At 42.7% G+C, this 27,541-nt stretch overlaps 1 protein-coding gene across 2 annotated transcripts in view; it reads right to left on the bottom strand.

Annotated features, from left to right (window-relative positions):
- Nucleotides 1–7,720: 7,720 nt before the first annotated feature.
- Nucleotides 7,721–27,541, bottom strand: part of KCNH8 (potassium voltage-gated channel subfamily H member 8) — a 150,512-nt gene continuing 130,691 nt past the window's right edge. The window contains exons 12-16 of one of the 2 annotated variants that reach the window (XM_083467882.1): nt 26,533–26,571; nt 22,475–22,836; nt 17,935–18,041; nt 16,282–16,358; nt 7,721–10,119 (exon numbers count right to left, since the gene is read on the bottom strand). In XM_083467882.1, the coding sequence (XP_083324008.1) occupies nt 9,412–10,119; nt 16,282–16,358; nt 17,935–18,041; nt 22,475–22,836; nt 26,533–26,571 (1,293 nt within the window). In that variant the 3' untranslated portion in view covers nt 7,721–9,411. The remainder of the gene's footprint in view (nt 10,120–16,281; nt 16,359–17,934; nt 18,042–22,474; nt 22,837–26,532; nt 26,572–27,541) is intronic. The other variant, XM_083467883.1, reaches the window with a different exon arrangement.

Here is a 27,541-nt window from a genome sequence, read left to right as displayed (position 1 = left end):
CCAGGCATAAAACCCAGGTGTGTTCACATTTAATCTGTTTTCTAGTGCTGTCACTTCTCCTGACACAACAGAAGGACGTGTGGATCCAAAATTGGCCTCAACAGTCACTTACGGATACACTGTTAAGACTGTGTTCATGGAAGACAATCTTACTTGGCTATGAGTGATCTCCAAAAAAGAAGAAAAACTTGGCTTCCCATCTCCTTCTGTAGCCAGCACAAAGTCCATGCCCTTAACTGTAAAGTCCAGCACCTTGACCAACACCATCTTTGGGCTCACATATGACCCTTGGAGAGTTGCCCAGAAGCAAAGGACCGTAGCTCAGTGTTAGAGAATGGGTCCTCCATGCAGAAGGTTCTTGGTTCAATCCCTGGCAGAGCTGGGGCAGACTCCCTGTCTGAAATCCTGAAAAACCACTGCATGTCTGTGAAAGGCAATGTTGGGTTAGACAGACAAAAACTGTGACAATATGAAATGAGACTGCTGGTCTTAAAAAAAAGGGGAGGGGGTATGCTGTCCCTGCTTGCAGCTAAACTGAAATATCAGATTTTAAAGATCCTTGTTACCTTACCACTGACGTAATCGTTCATTATGGCTTTGGTAAATGCTAGTGCTTGGCAAAAGCAGGTTTTGCAACAGGCAAGCAGGTGTGTTTCGGCAGCTGGAACAACAGAGCTGTCAAAGCGAATCCTCCCCCCGCCTCCTCTGTATAGATCTGCTGGGTATGCCAATGAATAATGGATTGTGAGAGATCATACATCTCCTTCTGGATTATATGAGCAGGTGAGGACATTCTAAACTTATGTTAATTACTCCATAAACACAGCCGGATAATAGCAGGCTGAAAAGCCTTTGAGAGGGCGACGACAGCCTAGGATTTGCTCTCACCAAACCTGCTTTATTTCATTATGAAGAAGACAATCACAATGCATTGCATTCTGCTTCGGGAGGTTTGCATTGTTCTGTTGGTTGGAGCATATTAATTCCTGGTATATTTTTGAACCCCAAGTTGCTGGTTCTTCCCTACGCATCTTAGTGGGCACCTCCACACATTGGACTTGGGCCTGGTCACAAGGGAAGCAGAATTCATTAGTGGAGTGGGCTGTACTATTGTCACAGTCTTCAAGATGAGATATAAATCTCAGCCAATGTTTTAATGATTACCCCTGTTTCCATAATTATAGCAACTGATTACATGCTTTCATTTATATGTTGACAAACTCTTCTATGACTCGTTAGCTACAATTATTTGCAGGGTTAACACCCCACCCCCGAAATTTGTCCATTCCAAATTCTCTGGAGCATCCAGTTTAAAATAATGGGCCGCTGGAATAAATCCACTGCTTCTATAAGGAACAAGCTCCCTCGTGAAATGATTGACAGCAGAAGCATTAGATAAGCATAATGAATCTTCAGTATTAACTTGCATAAAGATGCATGAAGATAAGCTATCCTGTTCGAAAAGCTATTTTGTTCACTTAGGCCACAAATGCAGCAGTATTGATACTGAATGTTTGCCGACAGATATTCTGTGACATTTCAGCTAGAAATTGTGGGTTATTCACTTGATATCCTCATCTGCATAGAAGCTAGGGGCAGCCTACTGGGAGGGGAAGATACAAATGTCTGTAGCAGGTTCATATTGGGAAAATAGCAGAGATGATGATGATGATGATGATATCACTTCTCACACAGAGAAGGATGTCTCAAGTGACTCGCCGTGAAAAAGGCAATAAAACCGTACATAAAGCAACAAGAAAACACAATATCTAAACATGTGCATACAAAAATATTTTTAAAAACCCAAATCATATCCACCCCACTAAAATATCAGCACTAAAACAGGCAACCTCCCCACCCCCCGCCACCGCTAACTCACTACTCTCAAATTTAGCATAATTTTTTTAGCCCTGCATCTAAAAGTGGGCAGTGATGTTGCCAATCTTCCTTTCTACTGTGCCACTTCTCATCTCATTTGACTCTTGTACTTTCTTCTTGCTGCTATAGTATTTATATACATAGATTATATATCATGCATTTTGTATATTAAATAGGCTGAACTCTGCTCTTCACTCCTTCTGCGATTTGGTTTGGTTTCTCTGTCTCTGTCCAGCTCCTGCCTCCCATACATTCCATCTCCTGAGAGTTACAGTGGAGCAAAAGGCCAGGCTGAGAAAAGGAATCTCCTCCCTCTCTTCTGCTCTCATTTTAATGTTTGATGTGCTCCTTCTTGTAATTCTATAAGCCTCTCTCCCGCTCATCTTATATATAAATATCTTGGATTTCTAACCCATGCAAAATTGCTTTATGCAAAACAAAACAAAAGTCAAAGGGCTTAATGAAGAGATGTGTACCTCTAAGAAGGGGGAACGAATGCCTGAGACCTGTGATCCGTCTGACATGTGATTGCCAAACACCCAACAAAAAAAGCACCTACAGTTCCAACATGCTTCTGTATTCCCCTTCTGAACTGGAAACAAAAAGGAAGGGAATAATTTGACTGCAGTTGTTAGGGGCATTCCTTGACCAAACACAAAAAGGGTGATGTCATGGACTGGTTAGATGCAAAGAATGGTGGGAACCCCCAAGGGAAGGCAGCTCAGAGCCCAGGGAGGAGTGGTGGGACAATATTGAGTGGCTACAGGGAGGAGACTGGGAAGTGGAGGTATCCATAGCTGTCAACCGTCCCTTATTTGGCGGGAAACTCCCTTATCCCAGCGCTGTGTCCTACTGCTGTCCCTTATTGATGATGTCGCTTAAATTTCCCAGGTTTCAAAGGAAGCAGCTCCTCTCCCTCCCTCCCTCCCTCCCTGCCAGCCAGGGAGGAGGGAGGCTCCAACTGTGTTGCTTGGCTGCGTTGCTCACCCAATAAGGAGTCTAAGAACGACGGGGGGGTGGAGCTTGCATGCCTTGTGCCGATCAAATCGGCCGCGTTGCCTGGGGACTCGCCTTTGCTCAGCGCTTCCCAGCGGAGAGGTGATGGTGGTTTTCCTTGCTGCATCCCCTTTGCCGGGGTGCTGCGCTGTGGGAACCACCGCTTGAGGCTTCGTTTGGCTGCTGACTGGGCTTTCTGCCTTTGGCTCAGAGGGGCTCAGAAGTCGAACATACCTGTGCTTGGAAAGTCCCTTATTTTGGCTGCTGGTCCCTTATTTTTGAGGCTGCTGGTCCCTTATTTTCAAATCTGTAAGTTGACAGCTATGGAGGTATCAGAAGCTGAAGAGGTAACAGGGCTGACTGAGCTGGGGTGAATCTGTGGCAGAGAGAAGTCCAGAATCAGAGGCAGAAGCTGAAGCAAGAGAGTGGGATGAGGAGGACCAAGAGACAGAGATGAATCAGGCTGGTGAAGAGTCATGGGTGTCTCCCCCTCCTGCTATGACAAGCTTCCTTCCCCACTTGTCTCCCAGTACCAGAAGAGGCATAAAAAGGGTGGATAGGTTGGCTGCACAGAGGTGTAGTCTCCGATTGCTTGGAAAAGGCCATGGAGAGGAAGGGAGGTGGGATTTTTTTAGTCTCAGAAACTGATTTTCATGGACTAAGTCCACTGAGAATGAGCTGCTCTGCTCAACAGGCCTGACACTCAACCAAATCTGTGGAGACAGTGTTTTGTTTTTTTGCTAATAAAGAGTTAACACCAACTTTGAACTGTGTGATTACTGGCTGGCACACTCCTGTGTCAGGTGAGGATTAGTGTGAGTACCAAGGAAAGGGGAACTGACTGACAAAGGGGCAAAAGGCAAGATTAATGATTGCATCTATAGATAAATCTTGGAGGTGGGAGCACACTGAAAAACAGAAATCAAGGTAGTACAGAAATAGTAAGTTAAAAACAACAACGAAGGATACTAAAATTGAATTTGTTTTAGTTTTGTAATGTATAGTACAAAATAATGAAACAATAAACTATCCATGCTGGGATGGCTGTAAGGAAGGCAGCTATAGGTAGAGATAAGCTTCTAAAGGCAGCTGGATTGCAAAACTATCAGAAAGACAATATGAAATGCTCTTACAATGATTATGTCTACATACCTATCCAGTTCCAGTTACTGTTGCTGGACTGCCCGGATGTGGTGCTACATTACAAAAAGATTCATATCAGCTGTTTCGGATGCTTTAAATATTCCACTTTGCTAAGCAATATCCCATCTTCACGAAGCATTGCTGAATGTGATGGGTTTTTCCTTAGCTCAATCAAAATCTCAATTCAGTGTGGCCTGTGATTTTATTTTTAGCTAGAAACACCTTTCACTATACATTTCTGCCCATAGATTTGTGACCTGCACCTCCCTTCTCCCCCATGGATGCCTTCCCTTTTTTTGGTCTCTCCTCTGCAACTATACTCTCACAAAATCTCTGCCATCCAAGGCCCTCTTTACACACACACTGAACCTCACGGGTACCATTTGCCTATGCAGTATGTAAATACTTCAACCAGGGCCAGATTTAGGTTTGATGAGGCCCTAATCTACTGAAGGTAATGGGATACTTAATATGTCCAGCTGTCCTTTGTCAACAACAAATTGTCGCTGTTTTTTGTGTTGAATATTTTAGGGAGCAGGTTAGCAGGTAGGGCCCATTACTTATATCATAGGAGCCTACACAACGCAAAACACTGTTGCTGTATGTAGGTTTTATTTGTTTTTTATCTTATATTTTATAAGTGTACATCCATTTGTTGTTTTTTCCTTTAAATTTTTTGGGGTCCCCCAAGAGAGTGGGGCCCTAAGCTATAGCTTGTTTAGCTTATACATAAATCCGGCACTGACTTCAACCAGAGGTGAACAACTGCATGGGTTTCCCCCCACCTGATTGGTGTCCCGTCCCCGCCAGGAATGGAGAGTCACCTAAAATCACACTCAGTGGTGTTGCACCCAAGATGACTGAGCACGATGTGTTAGTGGCTGTGCTTACAAATATACGCATAAAATCAAGGAGAGCTTTTATGATAAATCAGATGAGGTTTATTTGCTCCATTAAGTTTCTTGCATTAAGTATTTTATTCTAGATCCAAATGTACAATAGAGGATCGCTGTGCAAGGATCCCATTCATTTCATTCTACATATTTTGTGTTTTCTTTAAAATGAAGTGAAACATAACCAATTTATATATACTTTTTGTCAGCAAAAATAAAATGTTTGCTATTGATAGAAAACATTCCCCTCCCCCTTCAAATGACGTGAGCTCATTTAAAAAATAAATACTTTCCCACCAGTGGCTTCATTTTAATGCTATGGATTTTCTCCAACGCTAGTCATGCTTGAAGTAGACCCACTGAAATGAATGAACATGACTAACTTAGGTCATTCATTTAAACTAATGCGTCTACTGGTATAGCTTTGGGGCTTTCTGGTATTGCTAATTTTCTTCTCTTACTCTCCAATCCAGAAGAGTGAGTTAAAGGGGAAGGAAGCTGAAATACTTCTCCCTTTAACTACAGCTACTGGCTTACACTGAAAGGTTCAGCTATTAGCACAGGACAAATTATATGCCCCCCCATGGGCAATAAAGAAAAGTAATAGGGAGAAAAATAAAATGTTACTATAGAGATTTGAGAAACCAGGACCCTCGGCTCAATGAAACCCATTTGATAGCTCCACAAATTATAGCTTGAAAAAATGGAATGGTTTGTGGTGACCAGCACAGTGGAGAAAAAAAATAAGAAGGAGGGAGCATTCCTTAAATCAAGCAGGATTTGTAAAACAGTATGTTTCTGGGGGTTCTTTCCATGGAAAAGATCCTTTCCCATACAGGAATATTTTAGTTGTACATCCTAGATCCTAATGAAAACCCTTGCAGTCTTAATATACCCACTTTCCAGGGAGTAAGCTCAATTGAACTCAATAGGACTTTTCTTCTTAGAAAGCTGTAGCAGGATTGCACTGTAACATTATCGGGCCATATTATCTTTTTTTTGGGGGGGGGGACAATTCCCATGTGTATGTTGTTAATTAATTTCAACATCTAATTCCACTCCTATTATACATAGATGAACAAAGCCTTCTGCAAGAATAGTAGCCAAGTGAATCATTAATAGTAGAATTAATAGGGAGCACCTTCCCTTTAGCTTAGTTGGCATTACTTCTGAGTAAACCTGAGTAGCATCACACTACATGGTGCCATACCATTTGAAACGAAAGGGTTGCACCTAACGGAGTCACTCAGGTAACGGTAAGGCTTCTATTAGAGGAAAAGGAAGGAAAGCAATTTTCAACTATTTCTCCCCTGTAGCCTCTCTGCGTCTTCTATGGAGCTCCCCTAACCCTCTGGAGGAGATTTAGGGCAGTGTTTCCCAACCTTTTTTGGGCAAAGGCACACTTGTTTCATGAAAAAAATCTCGAGGCACACCACCATTACAGCCCCGTGACGTCAGCGTGCAGCGTCACGCCGGGAGGGACATGAAATGCTAGCAAATTACATAATCACCTCCTTGAGGGCTGGCTCATCTTCTCCGAAGGCAGAACCCCATTAATTAACAGCATAGACTCACACCATAGCCAAGACGAGGGGGGAAAACCTCAGTCATGCACAGTCATGCACATGTGGGGGCTAAATGAGGACGAAGACCGGGCAGAGAGCAGGGTTCAAATCACCCCACCTGGCCAGGACAATCCCTGGGTGCTCCCTTGGGCCACTCGCCTGACCCACCTCGCAGGGCTGTTGTTGCGAGGATAACACGGGGAGAACCACGCGCGCCCCCGGGAGCTCCTTGGAGGAGAAAGCGGGCGATGAATGCAATGCACGAAATATATGAGAGGCGACCAGGTTTTGCAGGTGAGGGGCCCCCGCCAGCCTCCGCTTCCAACACCCGGCGCAACGACGCCAAAGTTTCCCCCCGGGCTCGGCTCGGGGAGCAGCGCTGCTCCCCCCCGGCTCCCCTTCGCCCTCCTGGCTCTCTCTGCCGCCCACTGGGGACCCCCCTCACCTGCCAAGTCCGGAGCGCCGGTGGAAGTTGCATGCATGCATGCAGGGCGCCGCGTTGCCATTGCATTGCACTGCACTCCATGCAACGCCTGCACGCGTGCATTGCCTTGCACGCCCGCCAAGGGGTCTCCCCGCGGTCCGATGCGTCCCCTCCGGCGTGGATGCAGCATTGCAAAAATAAAAACCCCCTGACGCAGCCCTACCTGGGGGGCAGCCTCCGCCTCCACCGCTCCGCCTCCGCGGGGATCCCCGGGCTCCATCCTGCCGCCCGATCTCCGCGGGGGCACAGGCAGGCTGCGCGGGGTCTGCGCGGAAGAGCCCCTGCCCGCCCGGCCGCCGCCGCTGCGCTCATTCCATGGCCGGGAGAAGAGCGCTTCAAACAAAACCCCCTTCCCGCCAGGCCACGCTGGGAAACGTAGTTTGCGCACCCCGCGCGGGCGCGGAGCCCAAGGGCGAGGGGACTATGGATCCCGGCAGCCCCCGCGCCGGGGACGGAGGGGGAGAGGCCGGGTGCAGGGATGGAGGGACGGGTGGGCGAGCGAGTGAGTGAGTGGCAGCCGCCAAGCCTTGGCCGAGAGCCAGGAAGGGCCTCCCCGGAGGAGGAGGAGGAGGAGGAGGAGGGAGGCGCAGAGTGGGAGGGAGGGAACCCCAGGGGTCATCTAGTGACGGCGCCCCAATCGAAAATTTGACTTTTTTTAAAAAAAAATCTTTCGAATTTTTTAATTTTTCCCGCGGCACACCAGGCAACATCTCGCGGCACACTAGTGTGCCACGGAACAGTGGTTGGGAAACACTGATTTAGGGTTTGTGAGCAGGGTGGCAGGGGGTAGAGGGAATAACTGAAAATTGCTTCCCTCTCCATTCAACTGATGGAAGCTTTACTGTTAGCTGAGAGGCCCTGTTGGATGAAACCCACAAATGGATGTTTCACGCTTTTTTTTAAAAAAAAAAAGTTAGAACATCTCAGCCTTTAACTTTGGCCTTGATCCAAAGTTGCTTCCTTTGTTCCCCTTAAGATCTCAGATAAGTGGCTGGCTGACCTTGGCAATCATCAAAATATGCCACCCGTTGCTGCTTCATGTGATTACTGTGCTTCTTTCTCAATCCAAAACAAGGGGCATATTATTTAGACTAGAATGTGTATGTAGTGTTATGATGACATGGAATCTGTTGCACATTCAAAATGCACTTCCCTGTTGAAAAGAATTGGTCTGCATACCCCAGAAATTAGCTATTCAGTTTTATAATATTATAAATTGCAATTACATACCTATTTGGGTAATCCACTTGCCCATTTTATTATTTCTAATGTTAAATTTATGTACAAAGTGCAAGCCAGTTGATAAATATCCCCTACTGATTTAATGACTATTCATTTTTATGGTGGGGGAAAGCTTAAGTATTTGCTTTAAAACGTATTTCAGAAGTACTTGCTTGTGATACTACAGCCTGAGATATAACTCCCAGGCCATGGTTTTGGTTGAAAAAGTTACCTCTGATTGTCCGGTTTTACTCTGAAATAGTTACCTGACCTTTAAAAAATAAAGGATAAAAGTGATGATGTGCAATAGCAATAAATAAGGGCATTGGTTATCAACGATTAAAGTAGTACAGTTCACATTTTGTTACACAGTTTTCTGATTTAACATTGTATAAGCCACCTGGCTTTTATTTTCCTGTAAATAAAACAGTACCCTATTCTTGATTTGTATTCTAACGGCATGAACAAGTTCATTGCAAACTGCATGCAGAGAAAAGGGCTGTATGTCCGCTTTAAGCTAAGAATATTTCGATCTAATACGTAATAATGTATACATGATAGTGCATTAATTCTGAAAACGGCAAGCATTGTTACCAAAAAAAGAGGAAAAACAAAATCCCGATTAGTCTCCTTATAAATATTTTCAATACATATTTCTTACCAAGTATAGAAAAATAGTATTTTTGATAAAGAGGTCTGATTTACATAACAAAGAGCGTGCAACAATTAACCACTCTCTACCAGCTCTATTTGGTTGATTGTCAAGGAGGTGACATGCAGTGGTAATTGTCCCTTTGCCTTTGCAGCACTGGCATAAATACTAGCAGGAGCCTCGATCACCTGAAGCTGATATTGTCTGGCGGCAACAATCAGCCAGTAAGGGGGTGAAAAACCCTTTGCTTTGCACAACAAAGACCTCCTGTGCTAAGGCTCCTCAGTCTTCGTGGTCCAGCTACTTTGTCCCTCAGGAGCTGCAGAGTGTCACAAAAGTCTGTTGAGCCGTCCAGTTAAGCTACAATCTGTGTATAAAAGGCTTTTTCAATGTGCTTCTTAAATCTAGAAATCACCTCTCTGCATATGCGCTGGTCAAACCTTTGCCTTTGCATGGGTCGCCAATTTTTGAGTTTCCATGAGCATCTGAGGAAAAGGCCAAAAAAAAAAAAAATGTCATGCAGTTTACAAGCTGGCAGTTGTGGAGCATGCTTGAAGTGTTATCACGCCGCCGTTTCCATTATACGTTTATGGCTTTGCTATCTTTAATATCCACTGTGCTTTTCATGACATCCAGAGGAAAGTCTTCTGAGGTCTGCGCTGCTGCTGTCCCCGTAGTTCCTTCCAGGTCCCAAGAGCCTGGCAGGTTCTCCAGGCTTAGCGAACTGACCGCTCCCTGACTAAAGCTGCCTTCTTCGGATCTGCTGGGCAACACAAGGTGCAAGGACGTATCCGACGAAGAGCACATGGAGGAGGAAAGAGTTGCTGAAATGGACTGGAGGGGAGTCAAGGTGGTGTCCGAACGTGGAGAGGTGCAACTCACAAACTGCAGGTGATCTTTCTGGATCACGTGGTAGTGGGAGGGGGAATGTTCAAGGCTCGACGTATAATAGAATTCGCCACCCGTCGAATTCTGAAGGTGGGATTCAGTTCTTGGCGGGCCGCTACCTACGGAGGTCACATCCATGTTCCAGATGCTGGCTATCGTATTGGAATGGCAGAGCTGTGCTTTGGTGCAGGTGACATTCGGAACCTGCATATGCACACACGGCTGGTGTGGAGGCCAAGACATTCTAGTCTGTAAGTTTTCCATGTTGGGGCTCACGGCTGCGCCGTGCACGGCGCAAAACTCCGGGGACCTTTGTGCCACGACCAGGTTTTCCAAGAGGTGCATCACATTCTTCATGTCTTTGCTTAACTGAGAGACCTCTTGAGTCAAAGAAGTGACCTGAAATATATATATATATTTAAAAATATATACATATAAAAATATTTACACAACATCGTTCAAACGAAAAAGAAATGGTGGAATCCAACTCATGCCCTTGCATTCACAGAAGGGCTTTGGATCCAGCAGATGCCTCCACTAATGGAAGAGGAATTATTGCCAATTCTGCAGACCTTGGAAATCAGGGTGGAAGGTGGCATGGGATGATGGAAGGGAAAGGGTGAATGGGCAAGAATCGCCTCCCATCTTCTTCCATTAGTGGAGCTGTCCGCTGGATCAAAAGCTCTGTCATGAATGTAAGAGCGCCAACAGCATCCCATCCAATAGACAGAAGGCAAGTTTCGCAACTTAATCCATCTCTCTGGTTCCAGTTGCAAAATTCTCTTTAAGAACAGAGAGGAGTATTTCCTAAGGAAAATACCGTATTTTTCTGTGTATAAGACTAGGCTTTCCCTCCTAAGAAATAATGTCAAAAATTTGGGGGCTTCTTATACATGGATACATCTTCCCCCATTTTCTTAAATCGGACTCCCCAAAAATAGGGGGCGTCTCATACATGGGGGCAGCTTATAGACGGAAAAATACAGTAAATCCATTGATTCTTGTTTTGTTTGATATTTGTGCCACTTGTGGTTCACGATTGTGTGCCACAGAAACGCTAACAAATAACCTATTTTAAGTTTCATTAAAACCATATTAAAACCAACTATTTTAAGTTTCATTAAAACCATGGGGAGCAAATCAGAAGATTCCAGAACCAAGCCTAAGTTTTGAATTACTTCAGGACCAATTGCTGGGTGCTACATTCCAGTTTGCTGAGTCAAGCTGGAGCCTCCTCAAATTTTCAAACTATTTTAATAATCTGCTTCCAACATGATGAAATAAAAGCCAATTATTAGAGGGGGTTGCTTTTGAAAATAAACCTTTTGGCTTGAATCCTATAATCACTTACCTTGGAGAAAACCCCACTGAACTCAATAGGCTGTACTTTTGAATTGATATGTACAGGATCGTTCCACTAAGGCAGGAAGAGAAAAAAAAAGTTCTTCTCTCCCTCCCCTGCCCCCCAAAATGTCGTAAATGTTTGCAAAAGCTCAGCTGAAACTCAACTGAAACATTGGATCGGAGGAAATTAAGGCTTTAGTAGCATAAGAATCAACGAGACTTATGCTAGCCATGATTAAATTTTCCCCATTTCAGTGGGACTATGATATCATGTTGAAAGCTTTCTATGTAACAGAAATGCTGTCGAAATATTTCCTAAATTTCTGTTTCAGTGTATCTGAAGAAGTGTGCATGTACACGAAAGCTCATACCAATAACTAACTTAGTTGGTCTCTAAGGTGCTACTGGAAGACCAACACGGCTACCTACCTGTAACTATAAATATTTCCTAGTTTAAGAGGTGCCCGACCACCAAGAATTAACAGTGTTCCCTATCTAATATTATATGTTGTGCAATAGAATGGCCATTTCTTTAATGAAAATTCATAATTTGAGAAGTACTCATCTGCGAAAGCTTATCAGCATGATAGTTTATATGGGTAATCACATTTTTTTGGAATACATAAAATTTGCTATAGGGACGTTGATGGAGAATATACCTCTATATAATGAAAGTAACCAGCTGTAGTCTACAACCCATTTATTCTAGCATTGTTGGCTGAAATCAATTACTTTACACACACTGAACTGAGTGAATTGTGGATTAAAGTTGAAGGGAACCTTCTTTTTCCCCATTTGATTATACTGTACGTAGCTAGCAGGAAAAAAGCAAATGAAGGTACAAAATTAAAAATTAGCTCTGCGTTGCTTCCAGTAGCAGATAATCAATGTATTTTAGGCGATATTACTGCCACTGTGCTCGCAGAATTAAACTTGTGCAGTTCATCAAATTGATGAAAAGACGAAGTAATTTGCAGAAAGCAAGATGAGGCTGTACATTAGTTTTCAAAAGGGTAAACGTACCTGTCAGAAGGAGAAAAGGATAATTGTGAAGCATTTGAGTCTTTCTGAACTAAAAGCGTTTCCAATTAGTGTGTGACTTGTACAACTTAACCTGCTCATTACTATAAATTAAGCACCTGACGCTGTCATGGTTAAGTCAAAGCAGATCAAGTAGCCTTAAGTCACATCCAGACACCTTAGAGTCAAAGCAGATTTATGCCACTTTAACAGTCAAGATTCAATTCCTGGCATCTCCAGGCAGGCCTGAGAAGATCGCCTGACTGAAAACCTGGAGAGCACACTGCCAGCCTCTATAAGGCAACTTTCTATGTTCACTAATTATTAACAATACAAAAATACATTGGATATGCTGAAACTATAGGTTAGGATTCTAAGAGCTTACGTGGTCATTTCTGACTGAAAAGCTGCTCCTGAAAACTGGGGAACCCTCTGAAATGGCATTTGACAGTGCATGGTGGGAAGGGATAATGCGGGTCATGCTCAAACAAATATCTTAATTTTACTTCACCTTGACCCTCAGTTTCCACGATTTTGTTAGTTTGTTTCTTTCCCCTCCCCCACATACCATTGTGTGAAATACTATTTCATAATGTATTTCTTCTTTCAGTTTGTTGGGCTTCATACAAGTGGGGGAAAGCCTAACGGCTGTGGTATTAATCTTTAGTGCTTCTGAAATCACATTACAAACAGGTAAGCAGTTCACTATCCATCTTAAGGTGCCTTCAGTGGAGATAATAATAAATCTCAACATTTTGGGGTGCAGTGTTAGTTTTGTATCTTCAGCTTTTATTTTGTTTTTTTTATACTACCACTTGCTTTAAGAAATATATAAAAGTTGAAGCAGAAATTCGTTGAAGCTGCACTCCTAAATACATTTACTAGGTGGACACTTCCAGATGATCTGCTCACTGCTGAACGTTCATCCTGATTTGCTTGCAAGGATATTAGGCAACATTCGCTATTTAAGGAGCGTTCGCTCTGTGGAGAGGCTAGACAATGCTGTGCTAAACCAAGTGTTATTCCACACTTTCCAATGCATTTTCCTGTCACTTCCCTTCTTGGGGAGGGGGAAGTGGGCTTGTTGTGCAGGACCTGCCAACAAACTCTAATTGTGCAACCTTAATGGGACTGACTTTCACACGGATATCGTCTCTTCATGTGAGCTACCTCACAGGGTTGTCAAGAGGACAAATAATGGAAGAGGAAAATTAGCATGCCACAGGTTCCTGGGAGGCCACATGCTAACCACTACACCACACTGCTCTCCAAGTTGTACGCCGTATGGGGACTAATAGGTCTGTGGTGTGGGCTGAGGTCTTGCAGTGGGAGGTGCATGAAAGTGATCCACCACAGTTTCTCATGTCTGCAAATGCACCCACAGGCTCAGCGATGTTACCAAGCCTTCATCCATCCATGGCACCACACAATTATATTCCGTAGCTAAGTGAACAGGCACTGCACATTGCAACCACTAGGTGGATCCCTCTGTAAGCACTGAACTCTAGGAAGGACCTTTGGCTTTGATTTTCGTTCCTGCTATGCCCTGCAAAGGTAAAAAGGTAAAGGACCCCTGGACGGTTAAGTCCAGTCAAAGGCAACTATGGGGTTGCGGCACTGATCTCGCTTTCAGGCCGAGGGAGCTTTCCGGGTCATGTGGCCAGCATGACTAAACCACTTCTGGCACAACAGAACACTGTGACGAGTGCCAGAGCGCATGGAAATGCCGTTTACCTTTCCGCTGCAGTGGTACCTATTTACTTGCACTGGCGTGCTTTCGAACTGCTAGTTTGGCAGGAGCTGGGACAGGGCAACGGGAGCTCACCCCGCCGCGGGGATTCAAACCGCTGACCTTCCGATCGGCAAGCCCAAGAGGCCCTCCCCACCACACACTTTCAAATGCCATTTCAGAGGGTTACCCAGTTTTCAGGAGCAGCTTTTAGACCTGCGTCCCTGCACTATCTGCCAGTACTTGTTTTCCATAGACTTTAATGGGACAAGGAAAACCTTAATTAACTTTGAATTTCAGAACTTCACCAAATCAATGAAAGAACGTGCTCTCTGAATAAAGCCTGAATAAAGTGCACCAGTACTTTCTACAAAAAATGGAAATATATTATAAACCTGCAGAACAGCAGGTTGAAATGCCCATGTTTCAGCACTTTCAAACTTGATGTACCTGTGCTGTAATGGATAGAGTGTTGGACTATGACCTAGGAGGCCAGGGTTCTAATCTAAGATGGGGAGGACAGGACCATGTTCGCCACATTGGGCCCCTTGGGGAAAATATAATAATCAATAGATCATAGTTGTTTGAAGTTTGGCACATTTGTAGAACTCTTCAGGTAGATCCCATGTGCCAAATTTCAAAATTACCAGCTCAGCAGGTATTATTTTTAAAAGCTGTAGAATGTTGACATTCATATTGGCAAAAGCTTCTTTTTGCCCCTCTCCTGACCCTATAATAAAACATGGGTAGCCTTCAGCGGCATAAATTTGCTAGGGATTTTTGGACTACTGATACACATTTTAAAGTAATGCCATCTCTATAGACACAATCATTTTTGCTAACTAGAGACTTTAGAGTTTTGTGAATGCCAAGCATTTCCTATGAAAGTGAAATGCACTTCTGTATTATGTCCTTGCACAAATTTAAGGATCATAGTATGTTTGCTTGATTTTGGTCCATTCTGCTCCAGTAGCTTTTGCTCTGTGGTAAATTACTAGTTCCCCTCCAAAAGAAGAGCTAGGTAGCAATTTTTTGATTGCTAGTAAAGTGCTATAACACAATTACCTTGTATGAAAGCAGTTATTTGCCCTTTTGCTAGAAAGCTTTTAATCTCGGTTGGAAAGACTGCTAATGAAATGTGTTGCTCCTGGCTACCAGTGACCTCCTTTCTCATTTTCTTCTTCTTAAAAATACACAAAAAACTGGAGTAGGGTATTCTAAGAAATAAGATGAAGGTGCTGGAAAAGCTAGGAATTGTGTTCCTCCTCTTACAGTCCAATGCATTGGTAGGAAATGTCGTCATGGCCACAGACATACGCCCTGTCTGGGTTGTGCTGCTCATGTGTAAATCGTACACACAAGGGAAAAATGTACTAAGCTCTCCATTCCCCTCCATGAGCTCCATTTCATTTCTTTCCACTTCTGATTTGTGTATAGCCTTTCTATATTACCATACACAAGGTGGCTTACAGCAACAAAATATACAACAAAGAACGCACACCTTATTATGATATCCGATCCAATACAGAAAGTCATAATAAAAATGGAATGACTTATATCAGATAAAGTAATATTCAATAAGCTAGTTGAATATAATAGTACACAATACAATTAAACAGCTATTTAAAAAAAAAATTTAAACAGCTCCAAACATCAGCAAATGGGACGCGGGTGGCACTGTGGGTTAAACTACAGAGCCTAGGACTTGCCGATCAGAAGGTCAGCGGTTCGAATCCCTGCGACGGGGTGAGCTCCCATTGCTTGGTCCTTGCTCCTGCCAACCCAGCAGTTTGAAAGCACGTCAAAGTGCAAGTAGATAAATAGGTACCACTCTGGCGGGAAGGTAAACGGTGTTTCCGTGCGCTGCTCTGGTTCGCCAGAAGCGGCTTAGTCATGCTGGCCACATGACCCGGAAGTTGTACGCCGGCTCCCTCGGCCAATAAAGCGAGATGAGCGCCGCAACCCCAGAGTCGGCCACGACTGGACCTAACGGTCAGGGGTCCCTTTACCTTTACCTTTAAACATCAGCAAATGATAATTAAACAGAAATCCACTCTTAACAATCACAATAAATACTGACTGAACTATGATCGATAAAAACAACAGGAAGTCACAATGCATAAAATAAAAAGGACAAAGCACCCTCTCCTTCAAAACTGGGATTCCAAATCGTGCAGGGAGTATCTCTGAGCAGAGAAGGGTCAACTTCTATGTCCTAGAGGGCAATGCAAATCGTGATACAGGTGGTGGAGCTTAGTGCAGTAGTCCCCATTTGCCCAGCATGCACATAACATTTATACATGAGCAGCGCATCTGAAAAGTGCTATAGGCTATTGGAACTAAAGATTTATCAATTATTGCTAGGCACGAAAAATTAGCCTTACCTCAAGGGTGTTGCTGATCCTAACAAGTTTCATTTCTCCACAAAGAAGAGTAGAACAATTGAAATGACATGAAATTCACCATACCTCATTATTAAGCCTGTTGATCTGTTGCTTTGCTTCTTCCGCTTTGATGACTAGCACAGCGGCGCCAACTTCATTCTCTGTAATCATAACGATACATACTGTAAGTAGATGGTCATAGAAATCTCGCATCTGAGACTTGATTGCTCACTTAAGTTTCTTTCCAGTTTTTAGTTTGTGAAGGAATGATTTGCCTATGTAAAAACAAGTGTTCCAAATCGAAACTTTTTCTTGATTAAATAAGGCTAAATTAATTCAAATACGGTATGTAAAGTTCTACCTTTCCTTCAATGAGTTCAGGATAAAGACAACATCAATAAAAACAAAAAACAAAAAACACACACACAGTTCCTCTGAAATTGAAATGACTCAGCTAAAGAAAGAGAGGAAGGGATGGGTAAGGTTTGATTGCTTGCATTCCATAGGTTTGTGCTGTGATGCTTGTCACAATTCAGAAATGAGCCGAGTAGCCCTTTTCCCAGCCCCCCCCATATTTTAGATTGTCATCTTTCTGCACCAAAGGAGGTCTTTGAGATTTATTCTGCATTAGACTGTAAAATCTTGGTCTAGATTGCTTTTGTTCTCCCTGGTGAGCTTGCTATATAGCTGTCTAGGGGGACTGGGTTGTTGTTCTTAAAAACCCCTTAGGAAGGTGGGTGGGACACAGTAAAAGCTTCTTGGTTGGGTTTCGTGCATGTATGTAAGTAAGCAACAACAACCATTTTCATTATTTTTTAAAAAAATGTTTTAATTTGGGGCGTATGTGATGTACAATAACCCCTCTTCCCTAGCGCCACTTAAAATTAGTTGGCACTTTATTTCATTTTATTAAAATATTTAATGATTTTAGAAACGTAGGAAGTGGGACCCGCAAGAAAATGTTGCAGTGTGGAGCGTTGCTGTTCCGGATTCCAGCCCCTCCCCTCCCCTCCCCCTTCTTTTCTGTGCCCTCTCGCTAAATAGTCTTTCTGTGTTCTGTAGCCACAGAGAATGCTATTTTTCCACACACTCGTCTCCAAATAATTATGGGAACTGTAGGTCATTAAATGTTCTCCTAACAACTCTCAGCTCCCTTCACAAACTACAGTTCCCAGGATTCACTGGAGGGGGGGGAGCCATAACTGTTAAAGAGTGATTCAAACGTTTGGTGTGAGTGTGATCGGAATAAGCATATTGTACAATTATTTTATTGTTATGATTAATATGGCTACTCACATGAAGCTTTTGCTTTTCTTGGTGTTCCTCCTCTGGAAACAATTACCTTTCACCACCCACTGCCAGAATTGCACCTTTGGCTTTGGGACTGCAGACTATTGGACCTTAAATGAACACTTTGCTACTTAATATTACCTTCTTACAATTAGGGTCGACTTCTTTAATGGGGCATGCAGAACTATACACAGGGATGGGCCCTGATTTAGGAAGCAGCAATGCCTGTAAACATCATGATATTTTTACCTTGTCTGATAAATGGCAAGAAAAGAATCCCAGATAACTGGAAAGAAATAGCTCTACGCTTCACCCCCCTGTCACTCTTGCCCATGATGATCCAGTCACATCTAAGGATTTCTCTCACAGTGTGCAGTACACAAAAGGCAGCCCTCTCTGAAAGGTGCATTATGAATCATTTGTAAGATGGCTAAATATAGCACTAACCCCTGATGGTAGGAGATGCTCTGGAATCCTGCCTGAGTTGTTCAGAGCTAAAGTCAAATGTCTGGCTTTCTTCATTATTGTTACCATCTTCTGTTCCATCAACGATCCTGTTTTGAAAAGGAAAGACAATCTTGGAATAATTGCACAGAAATCAAGCTTCTTTGTCCTCATGCATGGCTAACAATACACACATTTTTAGGGAAACAGAACGTTCATACGATGAACTTTACCATTATTTGAACCTAAAATTGCTTAAAAGAAAAGAGCTGCTATGCTGGTCGACTGATAACGTGGGGTAGAAAATTCTATGTTTATCTTTGCAAAGAAAACACACTGAAGTGGATGTTACTGACTTAAACAACATTTTTCCTTAATAAAGGACTGCAAGCCTTTGTCTTGTCAGATCTCATTGCCCCCCGAGGGACTACTCATACTTTGGAAGAGGAATAGGGATAAAAGTAGGGTCCAAACCCTTCCCCAGGTTAGAGGAAAACTGAGGTTTCCCTTAGCCTGGGAAGCAGCAGAATTTCTATGATTAAATGTGTTGTTCGGAGGAAAATATCACTCCGCTGTAATATTATTTTGGATTTGATGTGCTCCTTGCAAGCAGAGCCTGAAACTAGATTGCGATGTTTGCTTCATATAGGAACAGAAGATTGGGGTAGGATATTGTGGTATATACAAAAAACACAAAAAAGAAAGCAAACAAAAATAGCCCTCTGCACACAACGGCCATAAATTAGAATTTCAGCTCGCTGAATAGATGCCCATTCTCATTCCCTGCCCGCCTCCAAAAGGCAAGGTGAAACATAACTTGCGTTTTGTGTTGTGTTAGCAAGAAATAATGCTAGCTGTACTGGAGGTTTTGTAAAAACCCTGGGAGCCGTACATGCTCTCTTTTCGGGCAGGGGCGGAGATTAATGTAATGTTTTAAAAAATCTGACTTGTGAAGTTCCACTCCCTTTATAAACTTTCAAACTGGGCGTGGGGAGAGGGAGCACTGAAGCAGCCAGCTTCAGCCCCACTTTGCCCCACACACTTAAACATCAGCAGATAGCTCCTTCTGTCAATAATAAGATATGCAGTGGAACCTCTCTGCGTGGGCTCTCAATCACACAGAGAGAGCCTTCTACATTTAACAGTTGCACGAATGGGATGCCTCCACAAGTTTTATACTAAATGCATAAAGGTCAGGAACAGGGACTGGTACTAAGCTCCCAGGCACTTGCACTCTCATTAGATCGTCTGAACGAAGCTTTCTTCTTTGGTAATATGACTGTGTTTCTGTACCTATTGTCCTCTTTTTCATCCATACATTGTTTGCCGTGTCTGTGTTCTTTCTTTCTTTTTAATTGGTGAGCCTTTCCCCCTGCCCTCTCCGTGAAGGACTTCTATACATCCAGAATACTGCAGTCGGCGGCAGCGTTTGGGCAGAAATCGAGAAGATGTCCGGGAAAATATGGCAGCCCGTGTCAGCAGTGACGTTTTTGCCCAACAACTTGGGGCAAAAGTAAAAAAAAAAGTCCAACAACTTTGCCCTAAAACATCTTTTCTGTTCGGATTTTCACTGTTTGAAATATGGCAACCCTACCTCCATGGCAGAGTTTGGAAGACGGCTACCCAACCAAGGTGTTGTTTAATTATGGCAACTTTCCTTAAGTCATATGAATGTTTGTACACTCCATCATTTCCTTTAACTTATCACTAATCTTCCCTGCATTTCGAATAAAGTGCTGCCAAGATACAAAATGCGGGAATATCATTTGTTCAGCCAACCTCTGTTGATAAATGCCCGTGCGAGATTAGCAGTTGTATAACACTCATCAGTAAATTTACTGCAATGAAAGGGATGTGATAATGCAGCATGAAGGAATGAAAATGGATTTATTGAACTATAACCTATTTTACAAAGGTCACTGAACACCTATTAAAGGTGATTACTTTCATTCATAACTGTCCTAAGCTAAAATCAGCGACGTGGCAGTGGAGGAGAAGGTTCCTCCCCCCCCCCCCATTTCTTATTCCTCAGGCACTCCTCCCTGCAGCTAGCTTCTATGGACACTGTTCACTGAGATGTTTCCTGCACAAGCCAAATTGAAATGAATAGGGAAGTAGTACATGCTGTTCCTATTTCTCTCAATGGACCTCATGCAGCAGACCTCCCCACTGGGTTCGGCTTAATGTCTTTCCGAAAGCCTTTCAAGGTGAGAATGCAGTCTGTGAGCGTTTTAAGGAGAAGGGAGCTGAACTTCCGTCTTAAAATTTGCATGGGTCAACAAAAGAGAGAGCCTTAAAGCAAACAGCTAAGCACTTTGCTGAGAAATCAAGTGTTTCTCTGCTTTTGCACTGCGGGGAGACAGCTGTGCAAAGGCTGTTGTTACTTAAAAGAAGAACCCTCCAAGGAACCGCACAGTCCCTGAGATTGTCTAAGCTGACGGAGCCAAAGCTTGGACAGAATCACTTTATATACAGTATTTTGTGCTCTATAAGACGCACCAGACCACAAGATTCACCCATTTTTGGAGGAGGAAAACAAGAAAAAAAATATTCTGAATCTCAGAAGCCAGAACAGCAAGAGGGATCGCTGCGCAGTGAAAGCAGCAATCCCTCTTGCTGTTCTGGCTTCTGGGATAGCTGCGCAGCCTGCATTCACCCCATAAGACGCACACACATTTCCCCTTACTTTTTAGGAGTGAAAAAGTGAGTCTTATAGAGCAAAAAATATGGTATTCTCTGTACATAAAGACATAAGAGCCTGTTGGATCAGGCCATCTCGTCCAGCACCCTATTTTCACAATGGCCAGTCAGATGCCTGTGGTAGGGTTGCCATGTTTCAAAAAGTAAAAGCCAGGACACCCCCCAAATTGTTGAGGTTTGTTTTTGTTTTTTTAAGGAATCAACCCCACGCCTTTCGGAAATCCCCCTTGGACGTCAATTCCACCTTTGAAATCCCAGCGTATGTCCATGGCGTATGGCCAGTGGGAAACCCTGCAAACCTACCAATCAGGCAGCCACAGGCAGGGCTGGGGGCAGGGCTGTTGTACAGGCAAGGAAGGTTTTCATATAAAGCGACTCTGCCTAAGCTTTAGCTCCGGCTAGGGAGCTTCCCTTCAAAGTACCTTGAGTGGGTATTTTGCAATCGGGGTATCAATTTTTTATATAATATAAAATAAAACATACTGCTCCTCCATTCCTTCCAGAGCTCTGAAACGTTCATGAGCCAAGCTCTATGGGCTAGCTCAGGGACTGCATGGTTTCAATGACCCTTAAAAGAAACAACCCTCATACTTTGTGTTCTTTTTACATATCTGTCAGGGAACTGACATCAGAGCGAGAGGCGAAGGGGAGGCTCCCAGATTCTGCAGGCGAAGGACCCAGCACCAGGGGGAGAAGCAGCTCGGTAGAGGAGGAAGGAAATCAGCGCAACACCAGGGATAAAGGGGGGCAAATGGGGGAAGCGGAGGGAGAGCTCCGGGATTCTTCTCTGGACATCAGTGAGGAGAGCACAGGTCCTCCACTACCCACGCCCTCCCTGCGCAGAAGACTCCTGCGCAGTGAGAGGAGGAGGCGACTAGGAGTCAGACAGCTTCTATGCTGGAAAAGGTTTAAGAAACGCCCACAGACAGATTCTGCTAGCGACTGAGGCAGCCACGCGGAGATGGGCTGTGCAGTCAGAACGGTTTAACCAAGGCAATTAAGCCTAGAAAGGTGGCAGTTTACGCACGAGTAACTCATACTCATTACAATATCCTTCTGACTTCCAGGACTCTGAATGAAAAACAGACAATTTTTAAAGCAGGTCTGTTGAAGGGATGTTGAAAGATGCAGGTGCATTTTGGCAATCAAAAACAAAATAAACTGAAATCAGTAAGGATGGTTTTTGTGCTTACAGTGCAATCCTGTCGATGTCTGCTCAGAAATAAGTCCCATAAAACTCAGTTGGGCTTACTTCCAGGCAAGTGAGTAGAGGACTGTAGCCTCAGTCTCCCATAATGAATGCTGGATAGGGTCTTATTGTGCCCTTAAACACTGTGCATTGTACTGGTTTTAGTTACCAGTTCTTCTGAACGCCTTCTGTATAGAGAACCATTATTCCTTTACGGGTTGTATATTTTTTAAAAAAAATACTTTTAAATTAAATTTTCACTTTAAACAAACAACAATAAATTTCAACATCCATTTGTACAACTCCTTACCCCCCCCCCCGCTCTGCCAAGCAATGACTTCCCTCCCTCCTGCCAACAGTTTTCTATTTCCAATCTACATCTCACAGTTTCCTCTTTATTCAAGTCCATGTCATAAGATTTATTTTATCCTGCTAGTGTCTTCAAACTTCTACAGTTATTATTTAGATAATCAGTGAATTTACTCCTTTATGGGTTCTATTTAAAGTGGTTTAAATTGGTGGGTAATTTTAAGGCAACAATATTGTTAGCAACAGTATCAAAGAACGGAAAACATTTATGATCCACGGGAAAAATGTTGGTATGGAAAGAGAAAATGAGTGCACACCATTGTAAGAGACATTCCTAATATTTACCTGGGGCTGAGGTCTGGGGGACCAGTGCTGTTTAGGGATGAAAGGTGCAGCTTCAGGTTCTTCTCTCTCCTTTTGGAGTAATAATGCAGTTCCGTTTCATGCTTGGTTCTAGAGGAGGTTGCGCTGCAAACTCGGATAGGTGAGTGGAAGGGCACAGTTCCTGAGGCCAACTGTTTCAAGTTTATCCCAAGATAGCTTTTATTGCTTCCTGACTTTTTCTGCTGGGAGCAGGAGGTTGTGCTTCTGGTATGGACTGGAGAAAGAGTACCAGCCTCCTCTTCTACCATCTCCTCCTCTTCTTCCTCATCTTCCACAATAGAGGGAAGTCTCTTGTTGATGCTTCCATTTCCTTTCGAGTCTGCCTAAAATAGCGGATAACTCATATTGAAATTAAAATGGAAATCTGCTTGCTATGTCATAACTACAGTGGTACCTCTAGTTACAAACTTAATTCGTTCCAGAGGTCCATTCTTAACCTGAAACTGTTCTTAACTAGAGGCGTGCTTTCACTAATGAGGCCTCTTGCTGCCACTGCGCCGCCGGCACACAATTTCTGTTCTCATCCTGGGGCAAAGTTCTCAACTCGAGGTAACTCTTCCAGGTTAGCGGAGTTTGCAACCTGAAGCGATTGTAACCTGAGGCGTTTGTAACTCGAGGTACCACTGCATCTGAGAATCCAACTAGTACTGTGTTGAATGTTCCTTCCACATATTTTCCAATCATTTCCCAGGAGGAAAGAAATTGCATTTGAAAATTAATAAAGGGGGGGGGAATTGCAATGAATTTCTCTTGGGTGGGGTGCAGAGGTGCTTTTTGTGCTCAACTCGCTTTTGGGAGGGCCAAATGGTGTTTGTGAATGTCTTGTCTTTCAGTCTACATCATCTTACCAGTAGCCTTCACTTTGCAGCCTTCTGGGGTGCCTGCACTATAATGGGAAGATACAATAAGATAACGCCTCTCATGCAGCCTTTTTTTCAGATCAAGAGGCATGGGCAGCCAAGGAGGCTGCAGAGTGCTGGGGAAAAACTTACTGGAAAGAAAAACTCAGAGAGGCACACCACTCTTGGCCACCTTGCAACAAGGTAAGCTCAACACCCTGCACCCAAATTTTTAAGTGACCTGAGAATTAGACAGAAAAATGGAAGCCTCTTCCTGTGTGGAAGAAAACTTTTGAGCATTCAGTCAAACCCAAAGACCACAAATGTTCCCACTGCAAACATTTTGCAGCTTCTTGGGTTCCTTAAATGGGATTCCACTATGTGAGGAGATTTATAAAATATTGGTCTATAAACACAGTTCAGCAAAATGAAAGCAAATGCATTTTGTTACCCAGAAATGTTCCTTATTTTTAGTTCATACAGAGCTGTGTAATAGATAAATAGGTTGTCTAATTAATTTACCTATTTGTTTAAATCTCTTAAATCCCATGTTTCTAAATTTGCTTGGATGGCAACAAATTAAAATGTACATAACAAAACAAAACAGAAAGACAAATCCACACTGACAAATGACAACACAAAACAACTCCAAATGAACTGGACCAGCTTTCCCCCTAAAAACTAGCTCAAAGTTTTAGTAAAAAGGTAGATCTTACATAGTTTCCTAAGCCAAAGAAGAGGATAATATAGGCACACCTGCTGAGAGAGACTGTCCCAGAGCTGGGGTAGCCACTCAAAGTGCTTTGCTGCATCCCATGCAAAGGGAAGCTGGAGTGAAAGCCTTTACAATGCTATTTGCAGGTGTGTGGGCTCAGGGAGGCGGATGCAAGTCGTTGTCTGATAATAGTAAATAGCCTTAAGAGCCTTTGTAGAAGTAATAGGCAGGGGAGAACATTTAAAGTTAAGTGAATCCAAATAGGGTAACGTTGCTCAACAGTAGACAACACTATTGATGTCCGGGAGCTTCAAAGCAGAACTTTTCGCAAGACCGGCACTGCGTGAATTGCAAGAACCAAAACTAGGCAACATTTCTCGGTAAAGAAAATGATCCTGAAACTGGAGTTTGGGTTTAAAATCAGGAACTTTCCCCCCACATGCAGCCTTATTCCTTTCCATAATATACTTACTCCATGTGGGTTGCAGTGTACATTCCAGATACAGTTTCCTATTTAGATTAAATGAGCGTAATGTTGCTAACAAGCCCCGTGGTCTGTATTAGCTTGCTCTACTCTTCCTTTCTATCCTATTTCCATCCTGCTTGTGGCAATTTTTCATTTTATGTCCACAACTCACAGGTAGAATAGGATAACATTTATTTATTTATTTATTTATTTATTTATTTCTATACCGCTTTATATTTTTAATAAAATCTCAAAGCATTTTACAGCATGTTAAATCAATAAAACAATAGCCAGGCAATCTTCCTCCGGCCTCTTATGAGGAGCCTCTTTTGTAGGGCTGGGTGAGTCTGGGCTCCACCTCCTAGGCCAGGTGGAAAGAGCTACTTGACTACTATATTGACTACTACCTTGACAGCTAAATTGTGGAACTTCAAGACTCACCAAAAATTTGGACCAGGGTTTAAAAGCATTTAGTCCTAACGTTCTAACCAAGGTATCATATTGGTTATCATCATGATTTTAATCTATATTTTGTCCTCAACTAAGAACGTATACAGTATAGTCCCATTGTGACATAAGTTTTATCTTCATGGCACAATGTCCATGGAGGATTAAGTATGAGCAATATTACATCAGAATGAAAAATCAATCTGGGAGAAAATATGTAGGCCCTGTGTCCTGTTCATAGGCTGACCAACCCAAATTCACCTCTGTTTTGAATTTGGTTTAAGAAACAACAACAAAATGTATGTGGCAAGGTTTATTAGGGGCTTTCTCAAAATCTGTACTAATAGGTGAAATAATAACAACAAAAAGTATCAGTGAACATGTGCAAAATGCCCTTCCTTATCATGTAGCAACTACAGCATGTTCCTAAACCAGATTTCCTCAGCCTGGTCCCCTCAAGATGTTTTGGACTTCAACTCTCATCATCCCTCAACATTGGCCATGCTATCTGGGGCTGATGGGAGTTGTGGTTCAAAACATGTGGTTCAAACAATTTGGAGTGCAGCTGGTTGGCAAAAGCTGCCCTACACTTAGAATTAAAAGCCATTCATTCTTATAAGAACGAAAGTGTGGGTAGTCTCTTGAGCAGACTCACTGAGGCAGCAGGTCAGATAGGACACTACCTCTCTTCCACTCTGGCCCCCTCTGATATCACCGGATGGCAGCACAGAGATGCGATGTTCAAATGTATATGCAAAATCAAAAGGGCTAGTTATCTGGGGCTCATTTTATCTGGAATGGCAACCATACAAAACAGGCCTGAACACAGCCCAACACATAGGGCTGCATTCAACTAACTTCTTTGCAGAGTAGATGCACTGAAATTAATGGCCATATCTAACTTAGGTGGGTGAACTCTGAGTAAAAGTTAGCTGAATACAACTCATATAAGTATAAAATCAAGTTTGTGAACCCTCATCATATTATTGTTTGGATAGGCGAGTTCTGTGGACTCCTGTTATTAGGTTTAGTATTAACATGAACCTAATTTGGCTAGGGAGTTTCTCTCTATATACTTTCAAGATTTTGAAATTGCTCCGTTCACGTCAATATAGCATAGTAAAAGTCTGTTGCTTTGAAATCAATATTTTAAACGTCACTGTGAGTTGCAATTCAGAAGGTGATCTTTTGGGGAGATGAATCAACATACATAAGTTAGAATCAGCATGCAAAACGCATCATATTTTGATATGAGGCAGCCCAATATTTAATGAGAACTTACAATTTTTTTACTTCATAATTCTACGCAGACCAGAAACTGTGCATGCAGGGCCTGGCTTTAAAATGCAGATGTAGCAACTGGGCATGCAAACAGGCAAGTTTATCCATGCCAACACTATTGTACCCATTATAAACAAGGATCTTTTAAAAAGGTACATCATCTCAGTGCCTGCTGGGATCCAAAGGCGACACTCTGACCCAAAAAGGAATTTGGATTCAGCCACAGGTATTTTAAAACTAAGCTCATTATATTAAAATCAGTCAACCATACCTGACAGATTGCAGACTTGTTTGATAATCTTGTGATTACCTGAAAAGAACAACAAATAGAGGAAGTAGCAAATACCAGAATCTGCACAATAGTGGCTTTTCCAGCAGCAATTTTAGAGCAGGGGATGGCGTAAAAGGGAAATCTCACATCAATTGTCTCTTGTGTCTGTTTGCTAAATCTGTTGACATAATGGTTTAGTGGAAAGTGAATTATTTTTTTAAATCCCTATGTCTTAAAATGTGAGCAAATATTCACTTCTGATACTGAAGCCCACAATTTTTTCTTAGGTGGTACTTTCTGTTTTGATCCATAAGGGCACTATGCCACAAAAAAGAAGTGGCTTTTTAATGGCATGGTGCCCATATGTATATAATCTTATTTGATTTTCATCTTTTGTATATGTCTGAATGTGCCATGGGACATAACACACCTAGCAAAAACAACAGATTTTGGTTTGGTATATGGTATACTTTGCATTTTTTCACATTGAGCATGCACGCCCTTTGATTTTTGTACTTGTTTTTATTCCCTTGTTTTTATATAACCTTTGTGTTTTGTTTGAACTTATGAGAATTAAGCTGGTGGATGTTACTGCAGGATCAGATCTGAAGCAATTGCAAATTTCTAGAGTCACATGCTTTAAATGCCCATTAGAATGGTGCAGTTTGGGATATTTTTAAGAGCCACTGCTTTTAGATGCTACCAGTTGTAATTGTTTTTAGAACCTTTCTAAGTATTTTTCCTTTGATTTCATTTTAAAATTTTGTATCTGTTTGCCACCCTGGGCAGAGCAGGATATAGATTTCAATAAATAAATGAAATGAAAATGAATATGCTTTAAATGTGGATCTGCTATGTCAGTCGTTCATTTTGTTCCACTACCAAGTTCTTGTGAGATTTCCAATTTGTAAAATTTGTAAACATAGGTACAGGCAGGAAAAAATAAAACATCTGAACTTCTGGATGCTTTTCTGAACAGAACCATTGGATCTAGCCATTCTTACCATTA

This window comes from Podarcis liolepis (genome assembly GCF_965112155.1).
Source record: "Podarcis liolepis genome assembly, chromosome: 12".
NCBI lineage: Eukaryota > Metazoa > Chordata > Lepidosauria > Squamata > Lacertidae > Podarcis > Podarcis liolepis.
Note: the sequence above shows the minus strand (reverse complement) of the source record. Positions and strands in the feature narration are given on the sequence as shown.